Source organism: Panthera uncia, chromosome B4 (genome assembly GCF_023721935.1).
Source record: "Panthera uncia isolate 11264 chromosome B4, Puncia_PCG_1.0, whole genome shotgun sequence".
Lineage (NCBI taxonomy): Eukaryota > Metazoa > Chordata > Mammalia > Carnivora > Felidae > Panthera > Panthera uncia.
In genome coordinates, this window is record NC_064809.1 from 57,299,485 (window position 1) to 57,326,217 (window position 26,733).

The following is a 26,733-nucleotide window of genomic DNA, read 5'->3' on the forward strand; positions in this document are numbered from 1 at the left end:
GAAATCATGCTTTGGGTTTAAAATACAAGAGGGACAGAGGTGTCACTGGAGCCAGGTGGTAGTTAAAGCTGTGGTCTGAGAGGAAAGCAGCCCCCCTAGAACAGCAGTAAGACAAGAAGGGAGCAGTGTGTGCATAAGGGAATAATCCAATTTCTTTCTCCTCCTTCCCTCTAATCTCTTGCCAGTGACTCCCATTGGCTGAACCCAAATGGAAGCAAAATAATAACAGAGCCAGATGATAGATGCAGTCAATAGAGGTCAGTTTTGTTGGGGGCAAAAGCAGGGCAAAAGCAGAGAACAGATGGTAGAGTTGGGTTGGGGCAAAATGTGCTGTTGTTTTTTGCATAAGTGGGAGAAGTATGGGAAGGAACTGAAACATCTCAATGGAAGAGTCTCATTGCCCCCATGACAGGTGAATGAAATGAAACTCAGAGGTAGTGAATTGCCAAAATTTTCAGCTAGAAAAAGGAACCAGATTCAGATCCTTAAATGGTGCCTTGGGCCTATGCTGTTTCCCACTATACTGCATGGATCTGCTCAGTGTGACGGCTGAAATTATCTTGGTCTCACCTAAATAATTTCTGCCCTGAGATAAACCAAGGGTAGGAAATAATATCTTGGTTTTTGTCCCTATTTTAGTCCCCTACTCACCTGGTTTAAATCCATTTATTGTGGTTTTCTAATCATTTCTCAGAGAGGGTTTCTTAAAGATTAATTTTGAAAGATGATAATAACCAAACTAGATCCCCTCCTTTTTAGAGAGAGGGAAGGTTATATCTAAGATATGAAGGCATCTGAAAGAGAGAGATTGAGAGAGACAGAGAGAGAGAAGAGAGGAAAGAAGCAAGGAAAGAGAGGAAGGGAGAGAAGGGGAGAGGAGGGGAGGGGAAAGGAACAGAGAATGAGAGAGGTAGGAATAGAAGTTTTGCAAAATCAGTTTGAGGAGCATTATTTGTAATAGCTAAAAACTGGAGACTAACCAACTGTGTATTAACAACAGCAGAATGGAAAAACAAATTGTGGAATATCTATGTAATAGGATATTATACAGGAAGAGAACTGAAATTGAACACAAAAAAACGAATGAAACTCCTAGATCTAGTATTAAGAGGAAGAAGTCAGATTCCATTCATAAGATCTCAAAAGCAGGCTGAAATAATCTATGATGTTAGAAGATAGGATTGTGGTTATTTAGGGTCTGGGAAATGACTGGAAAAGGGGCTTCTGTGTTGTTAATAATTTTCTTATTTTTGTCTATTTGTTTTTGTTTAATCTGGTTGGTGGTTGTACAGGTATGTTCCTTTTGTGCAAATTTGTTCAGCTTCTTGCCCCTTGTGATTTTTGCCCTTTTCTATATGCACAGACACGCAAGTTGAGGTAACTAGTTGCATTAGTCAGTGTGCTGCAGTAAAAAAAATCAATCTCCCCAAATCTCTGTGGCTTACAATACAATTATCTCTTTATAGTAGGCAGAATTCTAAGAAGGCCCCCAAGGTCTCTATCCCTTGGTATTACTCCTGCGATTATGTCATGTTACACAGCAAAGTGATTTTGCAAATGTAATTAAGTTGATTAATCAGTTGACTTTAAGATAAGATTATCTGGGTAAACTTAACCTAATCACATGTACCCTTTAAAAGTAGAGAGTTCTCTCCAGTTGCTGCTCAGAGATCTGCCAGGGAAGGGAGATTCAATGTGCCACCTCTGGCTTGAATATGGAAGAGCCACACTCAAAAGACCTGAGAACAGCTGCTAGGAACTGAGAGCAACCCCTAGCCAACAGCCAACAAGTAAATAGGTCTTCAGTCTACAGCCACAAGAAAATAAATTCTGCCAATGACCATTAAGCTCGGAAGAGAACTCCAAATGCCAAATGAGAACGGCAGCTGACACTCTGATGATATCAGCCCAGTGAGACCCTGAGCAGGGTACCCAACAGGGCCACTTCCATATTTATCTGACCTACAGAAACTGTGAGATAAATATATTTGTGGCTTGAAGCTGCTAAGTTTGTGGTAGTTTATAATGCAGCAATAGAAAAGTAACACACACTTGCTCACGGTTTGGCAGCTTTGTGTTGGCAGCTGTTGAGATTCTGCCCAGCTTTCCTCCACATGTCTTCACAGTTTGACCCATATTGAAGGAGCTTCCCCTATTTGGGACATTCACAGGACAGAGGGAAAAGAGCAAGTAAGCTGACAAAAAAGCCTGATGGCTCACATCTGGTCACACTCTGGTGGCCAAACCAGGTCACACAGCCGTGCCTAAAGGCAATGGGGCAGGATGTATCATCTTATAGAAATGGAGAGGTTGAGTAACTTTGGAAGATAATACAGTCCACCACCATGGAACATTATAACTCTGGCCTAATAGGAAAGAACAAAGTCTTAGCGGTCAGGAAGACTTGAGTAGGAATTTTGGTGCCATTACCTTACTGGCTGTGTGAAATTAGGACATTTCCTAATTTCTCTGAGCCTCAGCCTCTTAAATGGTAAATACATGCCTTAAAGAACTAGTGTAAATGTTAAATGTACCAGTATAATGCCTGAGAGATATTCTAATATATGTTGGTAAATATTAGGTTCAGACTCTTGTCTCAAGGACTCACAGAATATAATTCTTCCAAAGGGAAAAGTCAGGGAATGGAAGTCACATCTTAACACATTCCCTTTTCCTCATTTTCCTAATAAAACTAATGCAGAATCCCAAAGGCATAATTCCTTTATGTGCTATATCTCTTTGAACATTGTAGTAATAAATCATTTATACTAAAGGGACTATGGTATTACTCTTCTGAATGGGATTATTAAATACAATCAATATCAGAGGTGGGATTACTTTATAATTACATTTCTAAGTGATGATTCACTGTAACATCTATTTCTGGTTTGTGAAAATGTTGTCATAAAGCCATTGTCACTGCAGTTGAAAAACTGGGCAAATCAAACAGCTAATAATACTTTTGTCCTCGGACTATGTAGACCTTCCTTTTAACTGCCCTGATGGTTGTAAACACTATTTCAGGTTTCTATTTCACAAATATTTGTCACTTTTTAAAAAATGTTTATTTTTGAGAGACAGAGCATGAATGAAGGGCAGAGAGAAAGGGAGACACAAAATCTGAAGAAAGTTCTGGGCTCTGTGCTGACAGCGGGGCTTGAACCCATGAACAGAGCCCAACGTGGGGCTCAAACCCACAACAGTGAGATCATGACCTGAGCAAAAGTTGGACTCCCAACCAACTGAGCCACCCAGGTGCTCCAATATTTGTCACTTTTAAAGTAACTATTACGAGTTGTTACTGTTTAAGCCTCAATCCACAAGTTAAGGTTTTAATTTTTTTCTTATTACACAAAAAAATAACCACCTCTTTCTTGATCTCTGTCTCTCGGTCTCTGTCTGTCTCTCTTGCATGCCCACACACACACACACATACACACACACACCATGAAGTCAGTACACTTTCATCAGAAAAAGGAATAAAAGCTAAGTCACTCCAAAAAAAACACAAAAATTTATGAGCTGAAGATAACTGCAGTCAACATTTTGGTGCATAATCTTCCAATTTTTTCCCTGAATATTTAGATAATTAGATAGATAATATATGTTCGCATTTCTGTATATTTACATTTATTTCTTTCACAAAAATGGGGTGACATATACTATTTTATAGCCTGCTTTTTCATATATATATATATATATATATATACACACACACACACACACCACTGCTTTAATGATTTCATTTAATAATTCTATGTATATTTTTCAACCAATACCTTATTATTGGATATTTAGATTATTCGTCAATTTACTGTATTCCAGCCTCTTAAACAGAACTTCCACTAGCCCATACATATGAATTAGAGGAAGCCTATGTGTAGGGCTTGCTGGCCAAGGCACTAGCTGGATTTTGGAACTATTCACCCCGACTTTCCCCTTTGATCAGATCCCAAAGATTGTAGCTCTGCTCTTAAATATCCAAATATATACTGGAAACATTAAAGAACAATAAGCATAGAATCTCTTTCAGAATGGATGAGCCTGTTGAAATCTCCAGCCATTTTGTATTATCAAGATGATAATATATCAGATGATATATAAAAGTGTCTGCATCTTGGTTTATAAACTGCCCTTTCCACGATTTGTCTTTATTGACTGGTTAATTTCTTTGTGAAAGGGCATCACAACTGATTAAAGTGCTATAGATTTTATAGTTCATAGAGGCACAGAGTGTACTGTTCCCAGTGTCATCACAAAGGTGCCCCTGTGATTAAAGCACTCAGGAGGTGTCTTTTTTTTTTTTTCCACAACAAAAACTGAAAAGGCAGCCTTGTGTTCTGACTCTTCTTTTGCTTCAGACAAAGAAAATGATTGCTTATAAAGTCCCCAAAAGAATGGCCAACAATGACTTTTGAAAGCCCTGAATGAGCCATTGCTAATAGAAATATGACTACTTTTATGTGTAAAACAATTACATTATCTATTATCTATCTATCTATCTATCTATCTATCTATCTATCTTAAACATATAAGGATTCAATGCACGTTTCTATTGGCCTCTGTTAAGAAGGCCTTTGGGGAGACTGGGAGGCCAATTACTAGGAGCTGGTGAACACTGACCTCTAACTTGGGCCCCTGGTCCCAACCTTCCATTGTCTCCCTCTGGGCTCCAACTGCTGTTCTTCTGATGAATATTCTATTGTTGGGCTTTTCAGAGAGGAGCTGTTAAAGGAAAGGGAAGATTATTTGCAAGTGGGTAGGAAAATGTTCCAACAAAGAATGAAATGAAGTAATTAGCGTCCTTTTATATATAAGCACCAAATAACAACACTGGTGCCAAATCTTCAGGCTGTAGTGACTGAAGAAAATAATGACATTGCTGATGCAAAGCAGAGTCACCTGTAGCCACTGAGCAATCATGGGTAAAGCCACCCTCCTCTTTACCCCAGGGGAGGATGGCAGGTGGCGATGCCTGTAAATTTATGCTAAGATATTTCTCATCTTATTAAAATCTTTTAAAGTGAGGGGCACTTCTTGAGTGGGAAAACTATGTAAAACAATAAGCCCTAAGGGAACTAAAAATTTTTAACATGATATACCCCTTTAAAAGTAAGAAGTTGAGAGATCTGTGGAACAGCTGATTGTTCATTTTTGCTGTATATATAAGGTCTTGCTATGGCCTAGAACAAAGCTCAAGAGAAACCTTATCACCACCCTATTCTGGTGAGCTTAAGATCTGACAGGAATCTCAAGTCTATGAGAAAAAGCTTCTTAAACTTTATCTGTGCTATATTGGAAAATGAGGGAAGATCATGCATTGTCTTTCTCATAGACAATTTGACATTGTGGGCTCTTGAAAAATATGAACAGGAAAATGGACAGTGGAAAATGTGTAAAGCAGAAGGATAAAAAAGGAATATCTAGACCTGACCCTAGTTAGCTACAAGTTAGCTGAAGCTATGTCCAAAGATGGATGATGACATGGCTGCTTATATGGAATGAGGTTTCCTCATTTTCAGCTTGAGGAGAGACTTGAAGAAAGGAAGCTGGTGGGTTTGCTGAAGGCCTGGAAGTGCTTCTGTGAAAATGGATGCCACCAGTGATGGAAAATAATAGTTAACTTCCAGGGGTACCGTAAGAACCAACCAAAGGGTTTATTTAAAGAATGGAAGTAGTTAGATGTGGAGGATGAGAGTTAGGAAGAATGTGAAGGCAAAAGAAGAAGAAGAAAAGATAAAAGCTTTACACTTTGAGATCTTAAACTCCCTTGCTTCTTACCTTTAGACTTCTCTGTCTCAGGTCAAACACTCTAAACAACACTGCCTCTAGGAAGCCTTCTGTTCCCAGACTGAGTGGGATGTCCTCGTCTGGGTCTTTGGATGCCCAGTGTCCACCTGTTACCACAAAGGTCTGCGATGGCCTAAATTTCCTTGTCTATCTGGTAGACACTGAGCCTCATGAGTTCAGTACAATATATCCACTTCGCTCTCTACTGTAGTCTTAGCACCTAGAGCAATGCCTGATATATAGTAAATTTTCAAAGGTATGTGGAATGTATAAATTGCAGGGGGAGGGTACAGAAGCATAGCAGAGAGAAGAATCTGATCAGAGTCGAGCAGATTCCTGGATGACCAAGGTCCACAGGTAGAGAATTGGTACAGTTTGGGAATTCAAAGAAGCACCACAGAATGTGAGAAAGTGTCAAAGATGGGACTTGAGGGACAAATGGGGTTGATCATAAAGAGCCTTCAAGCCATGTGAAAGAGATTAAAATTAATGCTGAGGGTAGCATGGAGACATTGACAAGAAAGTTGGGAAGTAATGTTATTAAATTCGTGCGTTTGGAAAGAGGAGTGTGTTGCAGCCTGGAGGCAGGGGTCCTCTTTAGAAGTAAGTTGCAGATATCTATGGGAGATATCATCATGTGTTGAACAATATAGTGCAGAAGGGATGGAGAAAGTGGACTGATATAAGAAATATTTCAAGGGTAGAGTTGACAGAGTTTTGATATTGATCAGAGAATAAGGAATAAAAAAGGAGATGTTAAGATTGATAGCTATATTTTAAGACTGACAGCTTGAGCAAATAGATACTGAATGGTGCCACTCACTAAGATCAGCAAGTAGGAGGAGTATTTTTGCACTTTTGTAAAATCAGCTTCAGGCAGGTTAAAGTCAATGCTCCTGTGCAATATTTAAGAGGGCACACTTGGAGGCAGTTAAATATGTACATCTTGAGAGCTCAGGTTAATAACGGAGCTGGAGACACAGATTTGGTGATCATGGGCAGAGGTAGTAATTAAAGCCAGGGAAACCAATGAGATTGCTTAGAGGAGTGTTTAGAGGGAAGAGACAAGAAGACAGGACTTTCCAGAACAGACACATTTGTTTAAAAGGGCAGAAGAAAGGAACCTGAGAAAGAATAGTACAACAAAGCAGACTGAGAGATAGAGACATGTCACAGAAGCAGAGGGGAGAATTAATTTCAAGTAGAAAGAGTGGTCTAAATATCAAAGTCTAGAAGAAGTTAGGTTGACAACTGAGACAGTGTCCATTAAATTTAGCACCAAGGCAGTAATTCATTACCCTGATAAGAATGGCTTCCATAAAAGTCTGGGGACAGAAGCCATATTACACTGGGTTGAGAAGTGAACAGAAGATAACAGTGTGACTACAGTGAGTATGGACAAATGTTTCAAGAAGTTTGACTGAAAAGGGGAAAGTACTGACAGTTTTCAAAGCCCTTAAAAATTCAGTCCTTATGGGAAGAAATAATTGGCAACTAGTTGTGGCCTAAGGAAGAGCAAAGAACAAAACAGACCCCAAGAGCTGTGGATAATTCCAAAACCTTGGAGGCAGTGGTCTCACTGACAGAAGGCAGAGGGAAGTGAGTTTGCTGGGAAAGTTCCTTTTTAAACTCTGGTATGATGAGATGGTGTTTTCCCAAGTGAAATTACACAAAAGAAGTTAGAAAGAGGAGTGGAATTGACAAAGTGCTCTGGCTGAGATGAACATTTCAGGACTTCCATGCAATAGTGGCAGCTAAGGCTGTTGACAGGTATAAAACTCCCAGGGGGAAAATGTGAATGAGAGGAACAGACAAGGACAATATGACACAACAGTCCACTGATATTTGTCACCTAGGAACCAGGTGCTTTTCCTGATTGGACAACTGGTAAGGGCAGTCAAGTTATCATATTTATGCAGACTTTTAAATCTTTCCTAAATTATTATGAGTATAGACAAATTTAAACTTTTGATTATTAAAGACAAGTTAACACCTCCATCCCCAGGCTACGTACTATACAATACTCTTGACTTTACAACCTAAAATTCATTCAGTAAAATTTATTCACATACCTTTAGCATTTTCTATATTACATAATTGTTATGAACAATGTATTTCCCACCATAAACTACTATTTTCAATAACAAGTAAAATTATGACAGATATAAATATATAGTTCAGGCTCTTTCTGAATGAATGCTGAATGGTGTCATGTATTTGGGCAACAGCCAGAATGTGGATGACTGACACTTAGAAGATACAGAGCACTGTGCTCGGAAGTGGAAGCTAAAAAGGTGGGTGACAGATCATTTCAGGTCTTCAATATTTCACTAAGTACTTTTAGCTTCATTCTGCAGACTATTGAGAAATCACTGAGTTATTGTGGGCAGGAGGAGGGAGGCTTTGATCTGTGTTTTAAGAAGGTAATTCTGGTAATTAGTAGGCTCCCAAAACATATTTGCAGACTGAATGGGGAAATGATGACTGAAGCCTGGGGGGGGTCAGAGGAGAGATACCATTACTGTTTGGAAGATAATGGGAGATAACGTGGAAGGTCTCTCATTCAGTGAAATCAGGGACTGAATTTGGTCAGTCATTTGCAAAACTTAACAAATCAGAGGATAATAAATAAAAGATATTCACCTCGGATATATTGTAGATTAAGACGGATATGAATACATTCATCCAGCAATTATATAACAGAGTGCCAAGGCCCCTTGAGTACAGGTCTGTCATATGGAGTTTTGTATCATTTTTCCTGCATGAACCACACCCATGTTTCTGTTTCTTTAAATTGCAGCAAAAGGCAGTTGGAGTGCAGAATCTTAAAGAAATTTTTACGAAAGTTTTCCCTAATCATTTTTGGCTCCCCTTCTCCATACTTATTTGGATTATAATATTTTTCAGTCACTGGCTCTCATCTATTTTTTTCCAAAGCTTTCAACTCAATTTTCATAGGACAGCTCTCTTTCACACTCATATCTCATTACTTTACATAGTATTTAATTAAATATTGTAACATAATAAAAAGTACAACTGCATTGACCAGCTTGAGAACAAAATACAACTGTTTCTTGGTAAATGTGCAACTAAATTGATGGGACCAGGAAAGTTCAACATTCCAGGCAATTTCTTACTAGTCTCCAGTGATAAGTGTGTGTAAGAGGATTGAAGAGTGTTATTAATGACATGATTTGACTAATTGGAGATTGGCTAGCAGAGCTTCTACTATGATGATCTGAGCTGGGGCTACAGCAATGGAAAAAGAGAGGAGAATAAATTGAAAAGGCATCAAGACTGTAGCTTTGGAAATAAATAGGCTTGAGTTCAAATTCTGACTTCACCATTGAGTTATAAGCATCCAAGTTTCTGTTTTCTTACATGTAAAATAAAATTGAGCAAAATATAATGAAAGATTGGGAAAATCTACCTAATGCACTTAGCGATGTGCCTGACAAAGTAAATAATTAATATGATATTAAGTCAATAGAATTTGATGTTGAATTAAGGAAAGTAAAGAGTCAAAGATGACTCCCTATTGTCTACCCTGGCTGAATAAAAGATAATAATACCACTAACTGAAATAGGAAACACAAAAGGAGAAATAAGTTTGGCAGATAATATAATAATGTTAGTTTGGGATGTATTGAGTTTCCTGGTATGATACCCATATTGAGATGACTAGAAGGCAGTTGGAAATGTTATTCTGGCTTTCAGTGAGTGGTCTTGGTTAGTGATATCAACTTGAAGTCATACATATAGAATGATAAATGAAGCCATAAAATGGATAGGTTTGGTCACAAAGGGAGTGAGGACATGGCAGGTTGGTTGGGGGAAATATACAATCAGACATGAGGCAAAATCCAAGATACAAGAGAAACCAGCTGGGATAGTGAAGCAATAGAGGCATATCCAGGAAACACAGATATGGTTTCGATGATTAGATGAGTTCTATCTTTATCTTGCACATTGTCTTGGCTCAGCCTTTCAAGCCTGAGGCAACTTTTTCACTCCAGAGGTGTCTTAAAGCTCACCGATAGCACTGAAGGTTAGGTGGTTGCTATGGAGATTTCATAGTAGTTTTTGAAAGGGAGGCAAGACCTAGAGAGTTTTTTTGGTTTTTTGTTGTTTTGTTTTGTTTTTTAATAGTTAGGGTTAGGGTCCAAGAAAAGATTTAAGCATGTTTCCAGGTTAAAGAAAGGGAACTAGTAGAAAGAGAATTAAAAAAAAAAAAAAAAATATATATATATATATATATATATATTAGAAATCAAATGTGGTTTACTGTGTAATATGAGACTGTAGATTATTTTTATATTCATCTTAGTTCCTTTCTGTGTGTTCCAAATTGTCTGCATTGAGTATATAAATAATGGACTTGGAAAAAAATTATTTTCTTTAACGTGAAATTGGGGTAGTCTATGAAACAATGTTCCAGAAAAAGTGGAATGGCGTTGTATCAGGAACACAAGTGGAGAAGAAAGCTTGGTGAGGGAACAGGGATGCTTTTCCCGTTGAGAGAAGAAAAGAGAACGGCTTAAGATCCAGAGACAGTTTTGAAGTGGAAGTGAGAGAGTTTGAGCAAAATCACATCATTTGGTCTCTATATTTTTTAAGTAAATTAACAGCAAAGTAGTTTGCTGAAACTGAGGAGGAAAGATAGGACTAGAACTATGGAAAGAGTGAAAATGTTTTTAAAACTCAATATGAGGAGTAGAAAAGGATTTACTTTGAAATTGGTAAAAATATCTGCAAAGAGCCTGGAGACACAGCTGAAGTTGGATAATATGTACACGTAGTGTAGCCGGTTACTGAGTTATCTCCCATGACAACAGTTACCTGTCCATATAGTGGCAGCGGTTAGATTTGCCAGGCAGGTGTCTGAGAGTCAGTGGGTGAGGAAATCTAAGGTAGCCTTCACTCCCACTCCCTTGAGACCTTCCCTCTTATGTTCTTGGTCTTGGACAATGACACCACCAGGACTGCTATTGCTAATTGCAACAACCTTGGAATCATCCGAGATCCCTCTTTCTCTTTCACGAACCCCATCTAAACAATCCCCAAGTTCTTCCCACTTCTTCTCCAAACCCTACTCCTACCTTTACTGTCACCATGCTTGTCTGATCTGTTTTAGGGAATAAAAACTCAGACCTTTCACAAAGCACCAAACCACTAGGACAATGGTCTCTGGGCACTTTCCCTGGATGCCCCATAGCATCTTACTCTCAGCAGCTCCCTCCTCCCCCTCTACTCCCATCCATCTCTGTAAGCCACACCCATGCCAGAGCCAAGTTGTTCTGGTTCCTTCCACACCTGGTCCTAATGATGTAACACCCCAGGCCTTCTTAGCCAGACCCCCAGCTTATTCTGCCCGGAGTCTAGTTCCCCTCTCGTCTCTCCTCCCATACACACTCTGCTCAGATACTAAGCTCATCTTGTATTTTTAATGTTTGTTTATTTATTTATTTAGAGGGAGAGTGAGTGGGGGAGGGGCAGAGAGAGAGGGAAAGAGAGAATCCCAAGCAGGCTCCGTGCTGTCAGCATAGAGCCTGACAAAATGTGAGATCATGACCTGATCAGATCAGAAATGAAGAGTCAGATGTTTAACCACTGACCCACCCAGGTGCACCAAGGCCTTTCTAAATCATCAATTCCATCACATTTACACTCAGGTTGAAAAAGAAAAAAAGAAAAAAAAAAAAAAAAGGGAAGCAGTAGAATGTAGGAAAAATGTTGAGGTTGTTTTCTAAGCTTGACGCAAAGAGCAGAGAGGAAAAAAGGATGACCTCTGTTTGAAAGGATTATGATTCAAGTGGAATTATCAGAAGAAAGCAAAATTTCAGTCAGTTGTATCTTTAGTTTTTCAATACAGATTTAATTAGAAAATATGATAAGTCAAATATTGCTCTATATAGCTGTGAAATGGCTGGGCATTGGAGATGCTGTATGTTAGTATAAAAGGGCAGACCCTTTTTCATAAATGAGGCACAAATTTCTGTAAAGCTTAAATTAATTTTCATATAAAAATTCCACAGAAATTTTCAGGCCTTTTGTTTCATGATAGTAAGGTAACACTTACGATGGTTACTGAAAAAAAATCCTTTGGAAATTGGTTGAAACTCAGCAATGACTCCAAGTGAGATCACCGGATAATATGTACAATTGATGTTCTCACATTTCCTGACTCGGCAGGTGACTCAGCCTTTGTTCAGCAGGGCCATAGGGACAAGTTATTGCCTGTGGCCTCAAGATCACATTACACAAATTAGGTGTTCATAGTACTCTTTTCTAGTGGGCTGGGGGGGGGGGGCACAAAAACCCACATCTCAAACAGCTTGTTGGTTTAGCAAAGAGCCTTTTTTCCAAGGATCATGGGAAGGGAGCCTTTTTCAACCTCTTTATGTAAATACCAAAGCCCTTTTCAAAATGTTATGAGAGCATCCACTTGAAGTGCTTTATTTGACAAGTAAACAATGGTTTTCAACCAGCTCCTCAAATTATAGCCCCGACCTGGTAAACAAAGACATCCAGGAATTGTCTAGAGCCTCAAGCTTTACATGTCATTTGTCTACATAGATGATTGATATCCCAAGCCTAACCCAAGCCTAAACTGGATTCAGACATTCTGGAGGTGTACAAAGTGATATCCTGAAGCATCTTTTGAAGAACTCAATAATCTTGATCAAGAGACACCCTATTAGCAGTTAGAAGATAGAAATAATTCTGAGTGCAGTTTGGTAGCTGTCTTCTACTCAGCCTTACAAATAATAACTGGATGAAAGAGAGAGAGAGAGAGAGAGAGAGAGAGAGAGAGAGAGAGAGAGAGAGATTGAAAGAGAGAAAGTGAGTTAGGGGCTTGCTTTAGCTCCTAAGATAGCATGACCCAGAAGGTTCATGTCTCACCTCATTCCAGACCTCCATTCAGCATGCTACAAGAAAACTTTAATGGCATCAACCAATGTGGAATCAAGGGTCAGGAACCACACTTGGCAGAAGGGGATTTGTCAAGACCTTTGCTGCAGACTGGGAGCAATACTTGTTGTGGAGAGTCATTTTCCAGGGAGAGTAAAGTCTAAGATCATTTACAAATTCCAGGCGTGGCCACCTGATCATGGTGATGGCATTTCCTGAACTAGAGAATAGAAGAGAAACAGATGAAGAGCAGGTCAGTTTTAGACATGTCAAGTTTGAGATGCTTATGAAACTTCTCAGAGAAGGTGTCAATAAGGCAGTCAAGAGCTTTAGAGAGTGTCTGGGGTAGAGCTATAAATTTAGTGTCAGAAGTTTAGAGATGTCAGTTGAAGTAATGAGAGGTGGTCCAGAAAAAGTATGTGAAGAAAGCAAAAAAGACAGTAAAACCCTAAGATTATCTACATTAAAAAGAGTAGCAAAAAGTGGCCTTCATGGGAAACATTTGAATAATAAGGTAAATTTAGGGGATGCAAGAAGGAGATCTGGAGGAATTTGCTACCCAAAGAAATCACACTCAGAACTTAATCTGCAGAGTTGTTTTTGGAAAATTATATTACTTCTTTGTTTCCAGACTTCCCTTTCAGAGGAACTAACTGCAGAATATTACATCTGAAACTGAACTTCCAAATAAAGGAAATATTTGTAAGGATTTTGTTTCAAGGATATTAATCAGCAAGTAGTTAAGCCAGGGAATAATAAACAGTCATTAGCTGAAACATAGCAATGTAAATCCTAGAAACTTTTATGTCTTTTTAAAAATTGATTGTCCAGTAAGACACTAATAGCATAAAGAGTCACATTAATTGGTGCTTATAAAGTGATTAATCTCTTTATTTCCCCTCCAGTCATTTGAAACATTCTATAAGATGTCCTTGTAAAAAAAAAAAGTATTTTAAAAGGAACTTTACAAGAGCTTTCATTTTGCAAGGTTTTAGAGTGTGGTGGCATGGTTCTTGGTATCATAATTCAACAACAGTCTACTTTAAATCAGATGTTTTTATTTAGGTACAGAAGATATGCAGGACCATGAACTCTAACACTGAAATTTCAGAAAGCAATTCTTCCATTTTAACTGGAAAATAGTCTGCTATCTTCTTTGTAAAGGAGGCCCTACATGATTAAAAAAAAAAAAAAAAGAGGATGACAGCTTTGCCAAATCCCTCCATTTCCTCCCTCTTTAGGGATAAACTAACTACTTAACATCAGATGACATGGAGCTCTGTGCCCAAGTCCCACATTCTCCATGTCCTGTCTCCTGAAGAATCCCACCCATAGCAAATATTCTTTCTCCAGAAGACATAAAGAGGATGAAGATGCATGCAAACACAGTATTTATAGGTCTTCCCTATACATTCCTCACAATACTGAGTGGGTTAGGAGACTCAGTTGGTTCACAGTTGGTTTCTACTTATCGATTCCCAGAATTTCCAAGCCCTCAGGAACTGAATGAGCAGTTGCTGCAATCAGCAATTAGTAGGCCCCATTTCCTCTCTCTGTATCTTCTCCTGGTTAGTTCTGATGATCTTCCATCTATGTGTTCAGTCTTGCCCTTCTTGGACAGGAAATATTTACAAGCCTGGGGCCCTTGATCTCTTCACAGTCAGGAAGAGTTTAATATGAAATGTCCTAGAGGGAGTCCATTGGCTTGTGCTATGCTACTAAACACCTTGCTGCCTGCATACATTAGCAAGTGTGAGCCCCTTTGTACTGGTCTACATATTGCCTCTCACTCCTCTGTAATGTCCCCATGGGCCTCCTGCACTTGCCTTACCTTTGAAAACTGTCCCTCCTTTGTTCTTGCTGGTTCTACCACTTGAAGCTTTGCCTTGATTCTAATTCAGAGGCCATGTGCCTGTTATTCTTATACAGGCCAACTAGATGCAGCCTGTCAATCTCTATGAACTCCCATCATGGACTTTCATGGCTTACCACTTACTGGAGGCTGCTACAACCCTAAAACTTGGTGCTTTCCACCTCCTGGGTGGGTCTGTCCTGTCAGCCCTGGAATTGGCACAAGGTCTTCTTGGGCGAAGCCTACATTACTAAGGGGGCCAATATCAGATTAATTACACTGCTCTGCTCTGATTTGCTAAGAATAAAAAAAATTGATGTATCCCTGACAGATCCCAAATTATACCATTAACATCTAATATACAAGAATGCTTCACTCTGTATCAAAACAATATCATTAATTACGTGTGTAATAAACTCTCTTGATAAAGTGAATACATTTTAAAAATGTTTTTGGATCACATGGATGTGGGGCCTGAATATTAGTAACAACCTTTGCGAATAATCATTTTTAGTAAATGTAGGGTGGTCAACTTTAGACTTGAAAGTCCTACAAACCAAGATGTTTATTCACCCTAGGAAAATGAGTCAGTCTATCTAACTGCCCTTGATCTGTAGAATGAGAAAGGACCCAACAATAACTATACATAAAATTATAATGTAATAAATATCTTTTTAATTGCAGCCTCTTCCTGCCCATTCAGCACACTGTAAGTAGATAGTGCTTTCAGCTAAATGGGGGCCTTTCCACTTAGAACACTCTTTCTTTTGAATGAACTTTTCTATTCCCTACATGACACGTTCTGTTCCAAAGACCATCATTAACTCTGTCTTCTGGATTTCAGCAGACCATCTTGATTCAGACAGTGACCCTGGCTCTATGGGGAAATTCTTTATCCAAGTCTAGCAGTTGTCCCTGTTTTCTCACTGTTTTGACTGATGCATTGCAAAGCCCCATTTTCTCTATCCTACAGCAAATGTTGTTAAGTGTTTAAATCAGTAAAGAAGTATAAACTCAAATGCTAGTCTAAGCCAAATAAACAGGGTTTTTTTTGTACTCAACAGAACTTCTGAAAGTCTTAATTTGCTACATAGTATACACCGCCAATCTCCAAAGGAATCAAGGGTGTTCACTCTTTCCCAAACATACTTGATAATGGATGTATTCCTAGGAATAGCATTATTAATACCTTGTGGAAATCATGTCTAGCTGTATACAGTTTGGGAAGTGCTAGTATAAAAGGAAAAACACAGATTTGGTGCCAGAGAGCTCTGGGTTCAAATCTTAGCTTCAAACCTTTTTAGTTGGGTGACTTATTTACTTAACTTATCTGTAAATCTTTTATTTAATTACATTTACATATTGTTATTTTAAAAAATTCATGTAAGGAGGGAGGTAGATTTAAAAGCAATTTTTGTTTCCTCTTTTGTACTCCAGGTATCTACCTGGTGGGACTGTTGTAAGGATTTATAAGCTTACATATGAAAGGCACCTACCATACTACTTCAAAAGCTTGTGGTGTGGATGTAACATGAATATCTCACTCCAAAGACTATAGCTTCATGAGAGATTAATGGATCAAAATTAAAAAAACTAAGAGCGGAAAGCCAATATGCTATGATTTAAGCAGAGAGTGCATGTACAACACCATTGAGTATCATTCAGAATTCCTTTCCTTTGAGACTTAAGATTTTTATCATCTTAAATCATTATCAAATGACTCCTTAGCAGGCACTGTTCAAAAGATAATGGCATTTAAAAAATAAATGGGTAGAAAGAGAAGAGAACCAATGTATGCATTGCACTCCTTCTTGGAGATCCACAAGGCATATTAGCATAGTCAAGTCTCTTTTTGGGGGACATTGGAGCAAAAAGTCGTAAAGAAGGGGGAAAGGAGAGGCCAGAGACATTAAAGATATACTTCAGATCCTTCATACTCAACAAATATGAGGTGAAAGGGTTAGAGACTCAGTTGTTAAATTCTCTAGCTAACTGTTCTTTTGGGGGAAAAACTCAATTCTATACTCAGTCTTATTTCACAGACTAGATGTGTTCCAGAAAAGATGACCTTTACACAAGTTTATTAAGCACATATTCCCACAGGATCTCATTATGAGAACAGAGATACATTGCCTGGCAGAAGGAATAGGCCTACACATAGTCTATCATTATGTTGTAGTGAAAAGAACCACAAATTTTGTCTGCTGTACAACACAATGAATGGGATCTCTCCCCCTTCTGAGGCTTCAGTTTATTATTGAAAATAGGGATGATGATAGTGATGATGATGATGATGATAATGATAACAACAATATCCTTCTCCAGGATGATTATCAGGAACAAATTAAACAAGTTATATTAAAAGCTCTACTAAACTGCCACCACTCTGAGGATAGGAACTATGTCTATCTTGCTCATCATGGCATTTCTAGGATGGTCCCAGGGTCTGGCCTATGGGTGGCAGCGAGTACATCCATGTTAAAAGGGTAAATTCATACTTTATAAACTCAAAATCCCTGCACAAATTCTTGTTTGATTTTTGTTCCTTTCTTTATATATCTTAGGAGTGTTTTAAAACAGTGTTCTAGGACTTTTAGATTTCACCATATCGATTGTTAACTCCATTTAATGTAAGAAGGAGCATTTTCAAATTAAAAAAAAAGTAGTAATAATGTTATCTCTTTTTATAAGGCAGTTATTCCCCCAAAAAATAACCATTAGTATAGTTAAACTATCTAAAAATAATATTACTTGCATTTATCGAGTGCTGTTTTATGTGCTTATATGTAATAACTAATGGAATCCTCATAATACCCCATAGGACAGATATTTTTATTACAACCACCATACAGATGAAGAAACTAAGGTACAGTAGGGCTAAGTAACTTCTCAAAGATTACAGAACCAGAATTCAAACCAGGTCAAGTGGCTCCACAGCCCTCACTTTTAACCATCATGCCTTGTTGCCTCTCTTAGTTCTTGATATTGTCTTTATTTTTCACTAGGGAAAACTTCATCATAAATTAGCACTGGTCTGAAGTGTAGAGAACCAATGATTTATTTTACTTGAGGATTCTTTTTGTTCTAAGTATCCTTTCCTCTGAAACCCCAGATCCCAGGAATTTCATCTACAATTTGGGGAAAAAGTGATAACCAGTTCTGATCAGAAGATAATAATGTAGAAAAAGAAAATATAAACAGAGGAAGGTTTCCATTGGTAAAAAGAAGACAATCAGAAAGGCATATTAAGTGGGAGTAAAACCTGTACTGTTAGAGGGGGCAAGGTATCAGGAGCAATGAGCAGAATTAAAAGGACATAAATCAGTAGACTCATGTACTAGTCATTAAATTGGTGGTGGAAAACCAGAAAAATGTCTACCTGCTAGGTGGACAACCTGGCAAATGTTACTTTATTTAACCCAAAAGAATGAAAAGAGCCAAGAGCATGAGTGGAGTTGCACCAAATGGAGCAGAGGGGATAAATGAAACTGAATTCTGCATACATGAGGCCTCTCCTCAAGTTCATGAACTAATCAGTGCAGAGGTGGGCCATCATGTGGTCTATGCCCCACTTGGGTGAACTTAGAAGCAATGAGGATTTCAGGAACAGACATTTTTCCTTTGTTGGCTGGGTCCATGCTAGGCCCTGTGAATGGCAGTGTAAAGGCTGACTGAGAGGCTGAAGGAAGAGAAAGTACTTTCTCTCTTTCTTCCAGATATCCTGGTTGCTTCCCATATCTTTGGGCATCTCAGCAGCAATGTTTTTTTGTTTTGTTTTGTTTTGTTTTAATTAGTTAATTAATTTATTTTTCATCTGCAGCAGTTACTCCAGTATTAATTGGTTGTAGTTTTCAGATTTGTTTCCCACCACCTTCCCAGGATCAGCTTTAACAACCCCTCTCAGAATTACCAGCCAGTTAGTGACCCCTCCTCAGAGGTCTGGTTCAACTGGGCAGGACCCCTCCTTAGAGCTTTTAAGTTCTGATACTTCCAACCTCTTGGTTTTGTTTCCACAGTGTAGGAGCAGGAGCTGCTCTCTGCAGTTACCTCTGGGTTCCCTTTTTCCTCTTCAGTTCTCTAATACCCATTTGGTCAATCTCTTTTTAAAAATACTTGATGTTGTGGAGGGTGCCCGGGTGACTGAGTCAGTTGGGCATCTGACTCTTGATTTTGGCTCAGATCATGATCCCAGGGTCATGGGATGGAGCCCCTTGTCAGGCTCTGTGCTGAGCATGGAGCCTGCTTCAGATTCTCTCTCTTTCCCTCTGCTCCCTGCTCTCTGTCTCAAAAAAATGACAAACAAAAACCCAAACCTGGTGTGGTTTCTGACTTACCAGCAGGACCTTGGTGGAACAGTATCCATCGCCATCTGTTTTTTGACACTTATTCTTTATATCCTTCACCTGTCACTTTGTATTTGCAGATTTGCATTGTTGTAGAGGTTGGTTGTGTTTGTTTGTCTCTGCTTACTTATTTATTTATTTGTTTGTTTATTTTTTAATGTATGTGTCTGACTTACCATTTAGATAAAAACTTCTGGAAGCACACACACACACAAATTTACAATGTTCAGATTCAGAGAGATAAGGATTTAAGATGAGGTTCTTCCATTTCACAAAAATAAGTGATTCTGAGCAAATTATTTAACAACTCTATGTCACTGTCTCATCTATAAAATGGTGACAATAATGCCTGCTTCATATCGATGTTGAAAGGATCTAAAGAGGAAAAAATATATATAAATGCCTTAATAAAGATGCTTAATACATAAAGGCACTCATCAAATGGCTTTTGAGTTTATAGCTATGCATGATTGCCTAGGAGACTGGCTTGTACACAGTAGGTACTTAATATATACTTGGGGTTAATGATTATGATTTAGCATTTTTGTGTTTCTGTCTGTGTACCATGCCATTGGATACTGGCTTGTACATAGTAGCTCTCAAGGAATATTTGTGGATGATGACAAATGTAAGCTTGGATTGTTTGATTAGTAACCCACAACATATTATAATCCATTTGTTGTGTATGTGCACTAAAAAACTGACTGCTGATCTGCCTACAAAGAATTCCAGAACATGCCATTTGGCTGAAGGTCTGTTTTACTGCTGTGGAACAACACTCATGGATCACGTGCTGGTACAATGTTTTTGACACAAAAGGTCTATTACCTGTTCAAGTGTCCTTTCTGTTAGGAAAGAAATGAAACTCTTTCCAGATAATCTTCCTTGAGGAAAAAATAAAAAAAGTCTGTGACCTTCATTACTGACGGACTCCTACTATGCAAATGGCAAACATGCACCACCAATACTTCACAAAAACCCAGAACAGCCATGAGAACAGTGTAAGTGTTTTGGTAACGGAACAGCAGAATGTGAATTCCTGTAGCTCCTCTGATTGCCCTTGAAGAGTCTGAAAGCAGAGCTGCATGTTTAATCACAGGGAAGGAATAATGAAGATCACGATGCCTGGGGAGGGAGCACTGTGTAACTCCAGCAGGCTCTGCTGAACACTCTAAGAGTAAAAATGCTTTGTTGTCTCTGTAGCTTGCTTGCTTTAGATAAGGTCCATCCCACACTAAAGGTAAAAACAATTAGAATCCTTTGAGGGTTTGAGGGGAGATTTTTTACCTGTTTTACTTAGTCTTTAGAATATATTTATATGGAACAACACCAACAACAGATATTCAGAATGTTCACATTTATATTTATATGCACTAAGCTCATTAAGAAATTGGACAACCAGGGTCTCCTGGTTGTTACTGAAGGGAAGGTATTCTGTCAAAATGGGCTAGTTCAGGGAGGTGACATTCATTTGTGAGATCTAAAAATAAATCATGACTCAGGAGTTTAACTGTGCTGGTATTAAAATGCTGCCCTCCTCATTGTTCTGGGCAATCAAGGATGTGTGTCTTAAATACAGGAGTTCTTCTTTTTTTTTTTTTTTAATGTTTATCTATTTTGAGAGAGAGAGAGACAGACAGAGCACAAGTGCAGGAGGGTAGAAAGAGAAGGAGACATAGAATCTGAAGCAGGGTCCAGGCTCTGTGAAGTGTCTGCACAGAGCCTGACATGGGGTTTGAACTCATGAACCATAAGATCGTGACATGAGCTGAAGTCGGATGCTTAACCGACTGAGCCACCAGGAGCCCCTTAAATACAGCAGTTCTTAAGTGTCAGTGCATGTAATAATTACCTGGGGGGGGGTGGCGGTAAAATACAAATTGATGGGCTCACTCTCAGGGTAGACCCTGAATGGAATTCCCAAGTGTATTAGCATTCTCCTGAGAAACAGAACCAATAGGACTGACTGACTGATAAGAAATTGGCTCAGGTAGTCAGAGGGGCTGAGAAGTCCTAAGAGCTGCAATCAGCAAGCTGGAAACCCAAGAGAGCTAATAGTGTAAATTTCAGTCTGAATCTGAAGTCCTGAGAACTAGGAGAGCTTATGGTCTAAGTTCTAGTCCAAAGGCCAGCAGAACTGAGACCCAAAAACAACCAATTTTTTAGTTCAAGTCAAAGGCAAGAAAAGAGGTATATCCCAGCTCATGCAGACAGGCTGAAATTCCCTCCTACTATTGGAAGAATAAATATTGTTAAACTGTCAATACTACCCAAAGCAATCTACACATTCAATGTAATCCCAATCAAAACTGCACGAGCATTCTTCTCGAAGCTAGAACAAGCAATCCTAAAATTTGTATGGAGCGACAAAAGACCCTGAATAGCCAAAGTAATATTAAAGAAGACAACCAAAGCAGGAGGCATCACAATCCCAGACTTTAGCCTCTACTACAAAGCTGTAATCATCAAGACAGCATGGTATTGGTACAAAAACAGACACATAGACCAATGGAATAGAATAGAGACTCCAGAATTGGACCCACAAAAGTATGGCCAACCAATCTTTGACAAAGCAGGAATGAATATCCGATGGAAAAAAGACAGTCTCTTTAACAAATGGTGCTGGGAGAACTGGACAGCAACATGCAGAAGAATGAAACTAGACCACTTTCTTACACCATGCACAAAAATAAACTCAAAATGGATGATGGACCTGAATGTGAGACAGGAAACCATCAAAACCCTAGAGGAGAAAGCAGGCAACAACCTCTCTGACCTCAGCCGCAGCAATTTCTTACTTGACACATCTCCAAAGGGAAGGGAATTAAAAGCAAAAATGAACTATTGGGACCTCATGAAGATGACATTCCCTCTTACTCAGCCTTTATGTTCAATTCAGGTCTTTGATTAGATGAGGCTCAACCACATCAGGGAGGTCTATCTGCTTTACTCAACCTACCAATTCAAATGTTAATCTCATCCAGAAACATACTCACAGACCTATCCAGAATAATGTTTGACAAAAGGTCTAGGTACCCCATGGCTCAGCAAAGTTAACCATCACACCAAGCGATGCAACTGTTGCTGGTCCAGGATTCACACTCTGAGCCACCGCTAGAGAAGAAATTGGGTGAGGAGTGGAAACTCACTACTTGATTTATCCTTATTACAGAGCCTGGTACCTAGGTAGGTACTTAATAAAAAATATATTGAGTGAGTAAATAAAGTAATAGAAAGGAAGGGATGAAGGGAGGGAGAAAAGATCTCTATATAAAGAGACCTGAGTGAACATTAAACTATCAGGGTTCTAGTCTAACTAGACCTCATTTTCCTCAGCTCTAGAATTTGGTCTATATTCTCTCAGGTCTTTTATGGCTCCATATTTCTAAGTTCATCTCTAGTTTAAAGAGAAAATAATGGTTAACAATTTTTAAAACAAGTAATTTATTTAACTAATAACAGTGAGCTTTCATTGCAAGCCTGTCATGTGCCAAGTACTGTGCTAAAAATTTTATATCTCATTTGATCCTCACAATAACTCCACTCTTTCCATTTTACAGATGAAGAAACTAAGTTCATACATTGAGTAAGTAGTTGAGCTGGGATTCTATCCAGGTTCTATCCAGCTCCAAAACCTTTCTTCTTACTGTACACTGACTGTACCACAAACATTTACAGAAGACTAAATATGGGCAAACCACCACACTAGGGGAAAATCTCAAGGCATTTATCATCTAGTGAGAGTCAACATTTTATTTTATTTTATTTATTTATTTTTTTTATTAATTTTTTTTTCAACGTTTTTTATTTATTTTTGGGACAGAGAGAGACAGAGCATGAACGGGGGAGGGGCAGAGAGAGAGAGGGAGACACAGAATCGGAAACAGGCTCCAGGCTCCGAGCCATCAGCCCAGAGCCTGACGCGGGGCTCGAACTCACGGACCGCGAGATCGTGACCTGGCTGAAGTCGGACGCTTAACCGACTGCGCCACCCAGGCGCCCCAACATTTTATTTTTTAAAAAGCCAAATACCTAAAGAAATTTGGAATACAAGAATGGTCAAAATGTTACTGGAATGTAACATTAAGGATTAAAGCACTATGTATAGGGGTTTTAAGAGTGTAAATTTTAAGATAAGACTATATGGGTTTTAATCCCATTTTCATTAATTATAAGCTGTATTAACTTAGCCAAATTACATAATCTCTTGCCTCAACTTCCCTGTCCATAAATACTTACCTCATAAGGGTGCTTACACCTACAGGTTGGATTACGTCCTCACCGGATTAAATGAATTAACATATGTAAAGCACTTATATAGTGCTACTCACAGGGCAATCAGTATATGAGTGCCTGATTAGGATTATAATTATGATTATAATTATGATTATTACATCCCCAGCACCTAGCCCAACGCCCAACATATGAATGATAATCTGCATATAACTGTTGACTGGATACCAAGAACCCGTACTCTCTAGAGATTATAGCAGTTACCCATCTAGCAGCTATATTTCCCTATATAATTGACCTTCCTGAAGCTCACTCTAAGCCTTGGGATAGCTTCTTCCTTTTCTCAAGGTACCAAATTCAATAACATGTTATTACTACTTCTCAAAGTGTCTGCTTGTTGCTGGCTCAGTGATATATTAATAAGCTTTGATGTGCTACAGTATTAAATTCAGAGTAATAAAATGAGAAGAAAATCTGAAATTTGCTTGAAATTTCTGTTTTCAGTTCTCATAGTTGAAGATGATTGAAACTTTAAGAGATAAAACAAAACCTTTTAACCAGGAAGAAAATTTGAATATAATACCCTATGTATAAATTATAGGTAATGACCGCTTGTTTTGCTTATCAAATCAACTTAATAAAAATCACTTGAAAACTCAAAACTGCAGTCATACTTTCTTTAAAAAGTGGCACATTGCCAAAGAATTCATAGCAGAGCACAGTGAGAGCTGTGGTGTGTTCTCTGACATTTAAAAGTATACCTGAGCTCTTTAGCACATGGATGCTAAATATTCAACAACGGTCTGAAATTTCCAGTGCTGTTGCCTGCTTCAGCACTTTAATTCCTAGGATATGCCAGGGTTGCACATTAGCATTTAAATGGACAGCCAAGTTCTGCAGAAACCTAAGATATATGTCACACTGTAACTGGCTTCAACTCCTCCTTCAGGGGCTGTGGAGTTTCTTTGCCTCTTCTGATGTTCCAACTTCTCTTTCAACTTCTGCCTTTGTGGATTTGGGATGATCAGTTATCTGCAAGATTTATAACCAACAGCTTTGATATCAGACAGATGTATGGTGTCAACATTCTGCAATTCAAGAAAACTCTCTTTCTCCTTTAGGATGTAATGTTGTGTTTTTCTGTCTGCTGACTGCTCACTTTAATATAATAAAGCAAACTTCAGTTCCCTGGGTTTCTCTTAGGAAAATTTTAAATCAGTCCTCATTCCAAATTGGAACTTAATTCGGTATAATGTCCCTAAGCTTCACTAAACCACTAGGCTAGATCAGAAAGGGTTCAGTCTCCATATACCTAAAATCCACAGCTGTTTATGTCTTAACAGAAGAACCACAAAGTACTAATTACTAGAGTGCTTTTATTTGGATGTGCTTACTCATCTATTGAAACTCAGACTAAATACACAACTTAAATCACATATTTCTCAAAAAGCCATCATGGAATCTATCCTTTGACCTCGAGAGTGATAAAGGTACATCTTATCAATATTCCTGGATAAACTTACACTGCCTTGTCGGTATAACAATGGATATAGGAAATAAAGCTGGTGGGTTGAGTGTTAGACAAGTGTTCATTCAGACTGCTTTCCAGGGTGCTTCCCTTAGGGCTGTTGCACGAAGCAGCTCACTAATGATCATGTTCATGGCATCACCTATAGCTGTGCTGTCCCATATAGTAGCCACTTGTTACACTTTAATTAAATTAAAAATTCAGTTCCTCAATTGTGCTGTTCATATTTCTGGTAGTCAATAGCCACACGAGTCTACTGAATTGAATAGTTTAGGTATAGAATATTTCCATCATTGCAGAAAATTCTTCTGGACAGCACCAATCTAGAGTCAGGATTTAAGGGACCTTAGAAAGGGCAACTAACCATCCCAGGACTGAGGGATTCCTGGGATCTGGGACCTTCACTGTTAAAATGATGACATTCCCCAGAAAACCCTAACAGGTCATCTGGTCCAACCATACACCTAATGTGGATATTCCTTCCGTGAAATTCTTGACTTTGGACATTTCTGAGTCTGCTAGCCAAATGATGTTACGTATTAATGTATGTGGCTGAAGCAGGCAGTATTTGGAGAACTAAATTAAAGAACATTAAACTAAATAAATGGGTGGTCAGTTTCTGATTTTCACCAAGAGGTAGGAAGTTCACAGGAGCAAGTAGACTATTCAAGCAAACATACATTATGAAATGGCCCCACCCACTGAAAGGGAACACATTTCATAAGCAGCCTACAAGATAAGTAATGAGTCCAGCATCAAAGGCACATGGCTCTTAGACATGTCTGGTAAATCAGGGTCCTGTGTCATATTAACAGGCAGGGTTCTGTTGAATTATTCTTCCCAAAAGAAATAAATATATGTATTGCAGTCATTGAATTCAAGAATTCAAAGAAGCCTTGGGGAGTTTTCAGCCCAACTGTAATTTCGCAGAAGAGGGACCTGAAGCCCAAAGCGCCTAAATGCCTTTTAAGATTCCACAGTAACGGAGAAGGTCCATATTGCTTTTCTAAGAAGCAAGGGCAAGAGCACAGACTACTCTAAATTCCTGTAAAGAAAATTAATGGCATTTTAACGGAATATTACATTTTTATTACTTCTCCATGATTTTTGTTTAGTGTTATTAAAACTATTTTACTTTATATTAACTTATATTTGAAGTAGCTTCCTATTGAGAAAATTATTAACAAACAGTGGATAGGAAAATGCTTTAATGTTATCAGATGGTAGAGGGAAGGCAGAAGTATTCTTATTTTGCTTTGGTTTCTACAACCAGAAGAATGATCACTTAATGAAAAGAGTACAACATCACTGTAAAGGAGAACTGAAGACCAATTTCGGCAAGGAAATGGAAAGAGAACATCCAGGACTCCTTAAATATGGTGAAAACCCAGGCTCCAGATAAAAACAGACCTGCAGGTTTAAAGCTGGTTCCAGCTGTGATGTTGGAGAAGTTATTTTACTTCTCCATTCTTCAGCAAAGTCAATCTATAAAATAGGATTATAACAGAAACTATCCCAGAAGGCTAAATAATATGTATAAAGTGCTTAGAACAGTGTCATGCCTGCTTAACGTTCTATAAATGCTATTAATTCCTCCATTATTATCATTAAATTACAAAACTGATTTCAAGTGTCCAGTTACAGATGAATTATATAGCAGGGGAATGAGTAACTTGCAGAAATATTTGTTAAGTGATGAATACACAAATTACAACAAATCTGGCATCTGTAGTTTGTGACTGTTGCCTTAATAAATAACATAAAATACCTGCACTCAGACACTTGCTAAAGCAATGTTTCACAAATGTCAGTCATTTGATGAATATCTGTATTAGTTTCCTATTTCTGCTGCTATAAATTATCATAGGCTTAAAACAAGAGGCATTTCCTTTCTTACAGTTCTGGAGGTCAGAAGCCTAAAACAAGTCTTTTAAACAAGTTTACAATCAGGTTGTTGGCGAGGCTGGTTCCTTCCTGGAGCTACAGAGAATTTGTTCCTTTTATTTTTCAGCTTCTAGAGGCCGCCTGTGTTCCTTGGCCTGTGGCCCCTTCCTAACAACACTCCAACCTCTTGC

At 38.5% G+C, this 26,733-nt stretch overlaps 1 protein-coding gene across 10 annotated transcripts in view; it reads right to left on the reverse strand.

The window, feature by feature from the left end:
• The window catches only part of LMNTD1 (lamin tail domain containing 1), a 448,355-nt gene that overhangs the window by 170,104 nt on the left and 251,518 nt on the right, over nt 1–26,733 (reverse strand). For all 10 annotated transcript variants that reach the window (XM_049627199.1, XM_049627203.1, XM_049627198.1 and 7 more), the window contains one exon: nt 4,624–4,725. Coding sequence is in view for 2 of the 10 variants with exons in the window: in XM_049627201.1 (XP_049483158.1) it covers nt 4,624–4,656 (33 nt within the window). In the remaining 8 variants the exon portion in view is untranslated. The remainder of the gene's footprint in view (nt 1–4,623; nt 4,726–26,733) is intronic.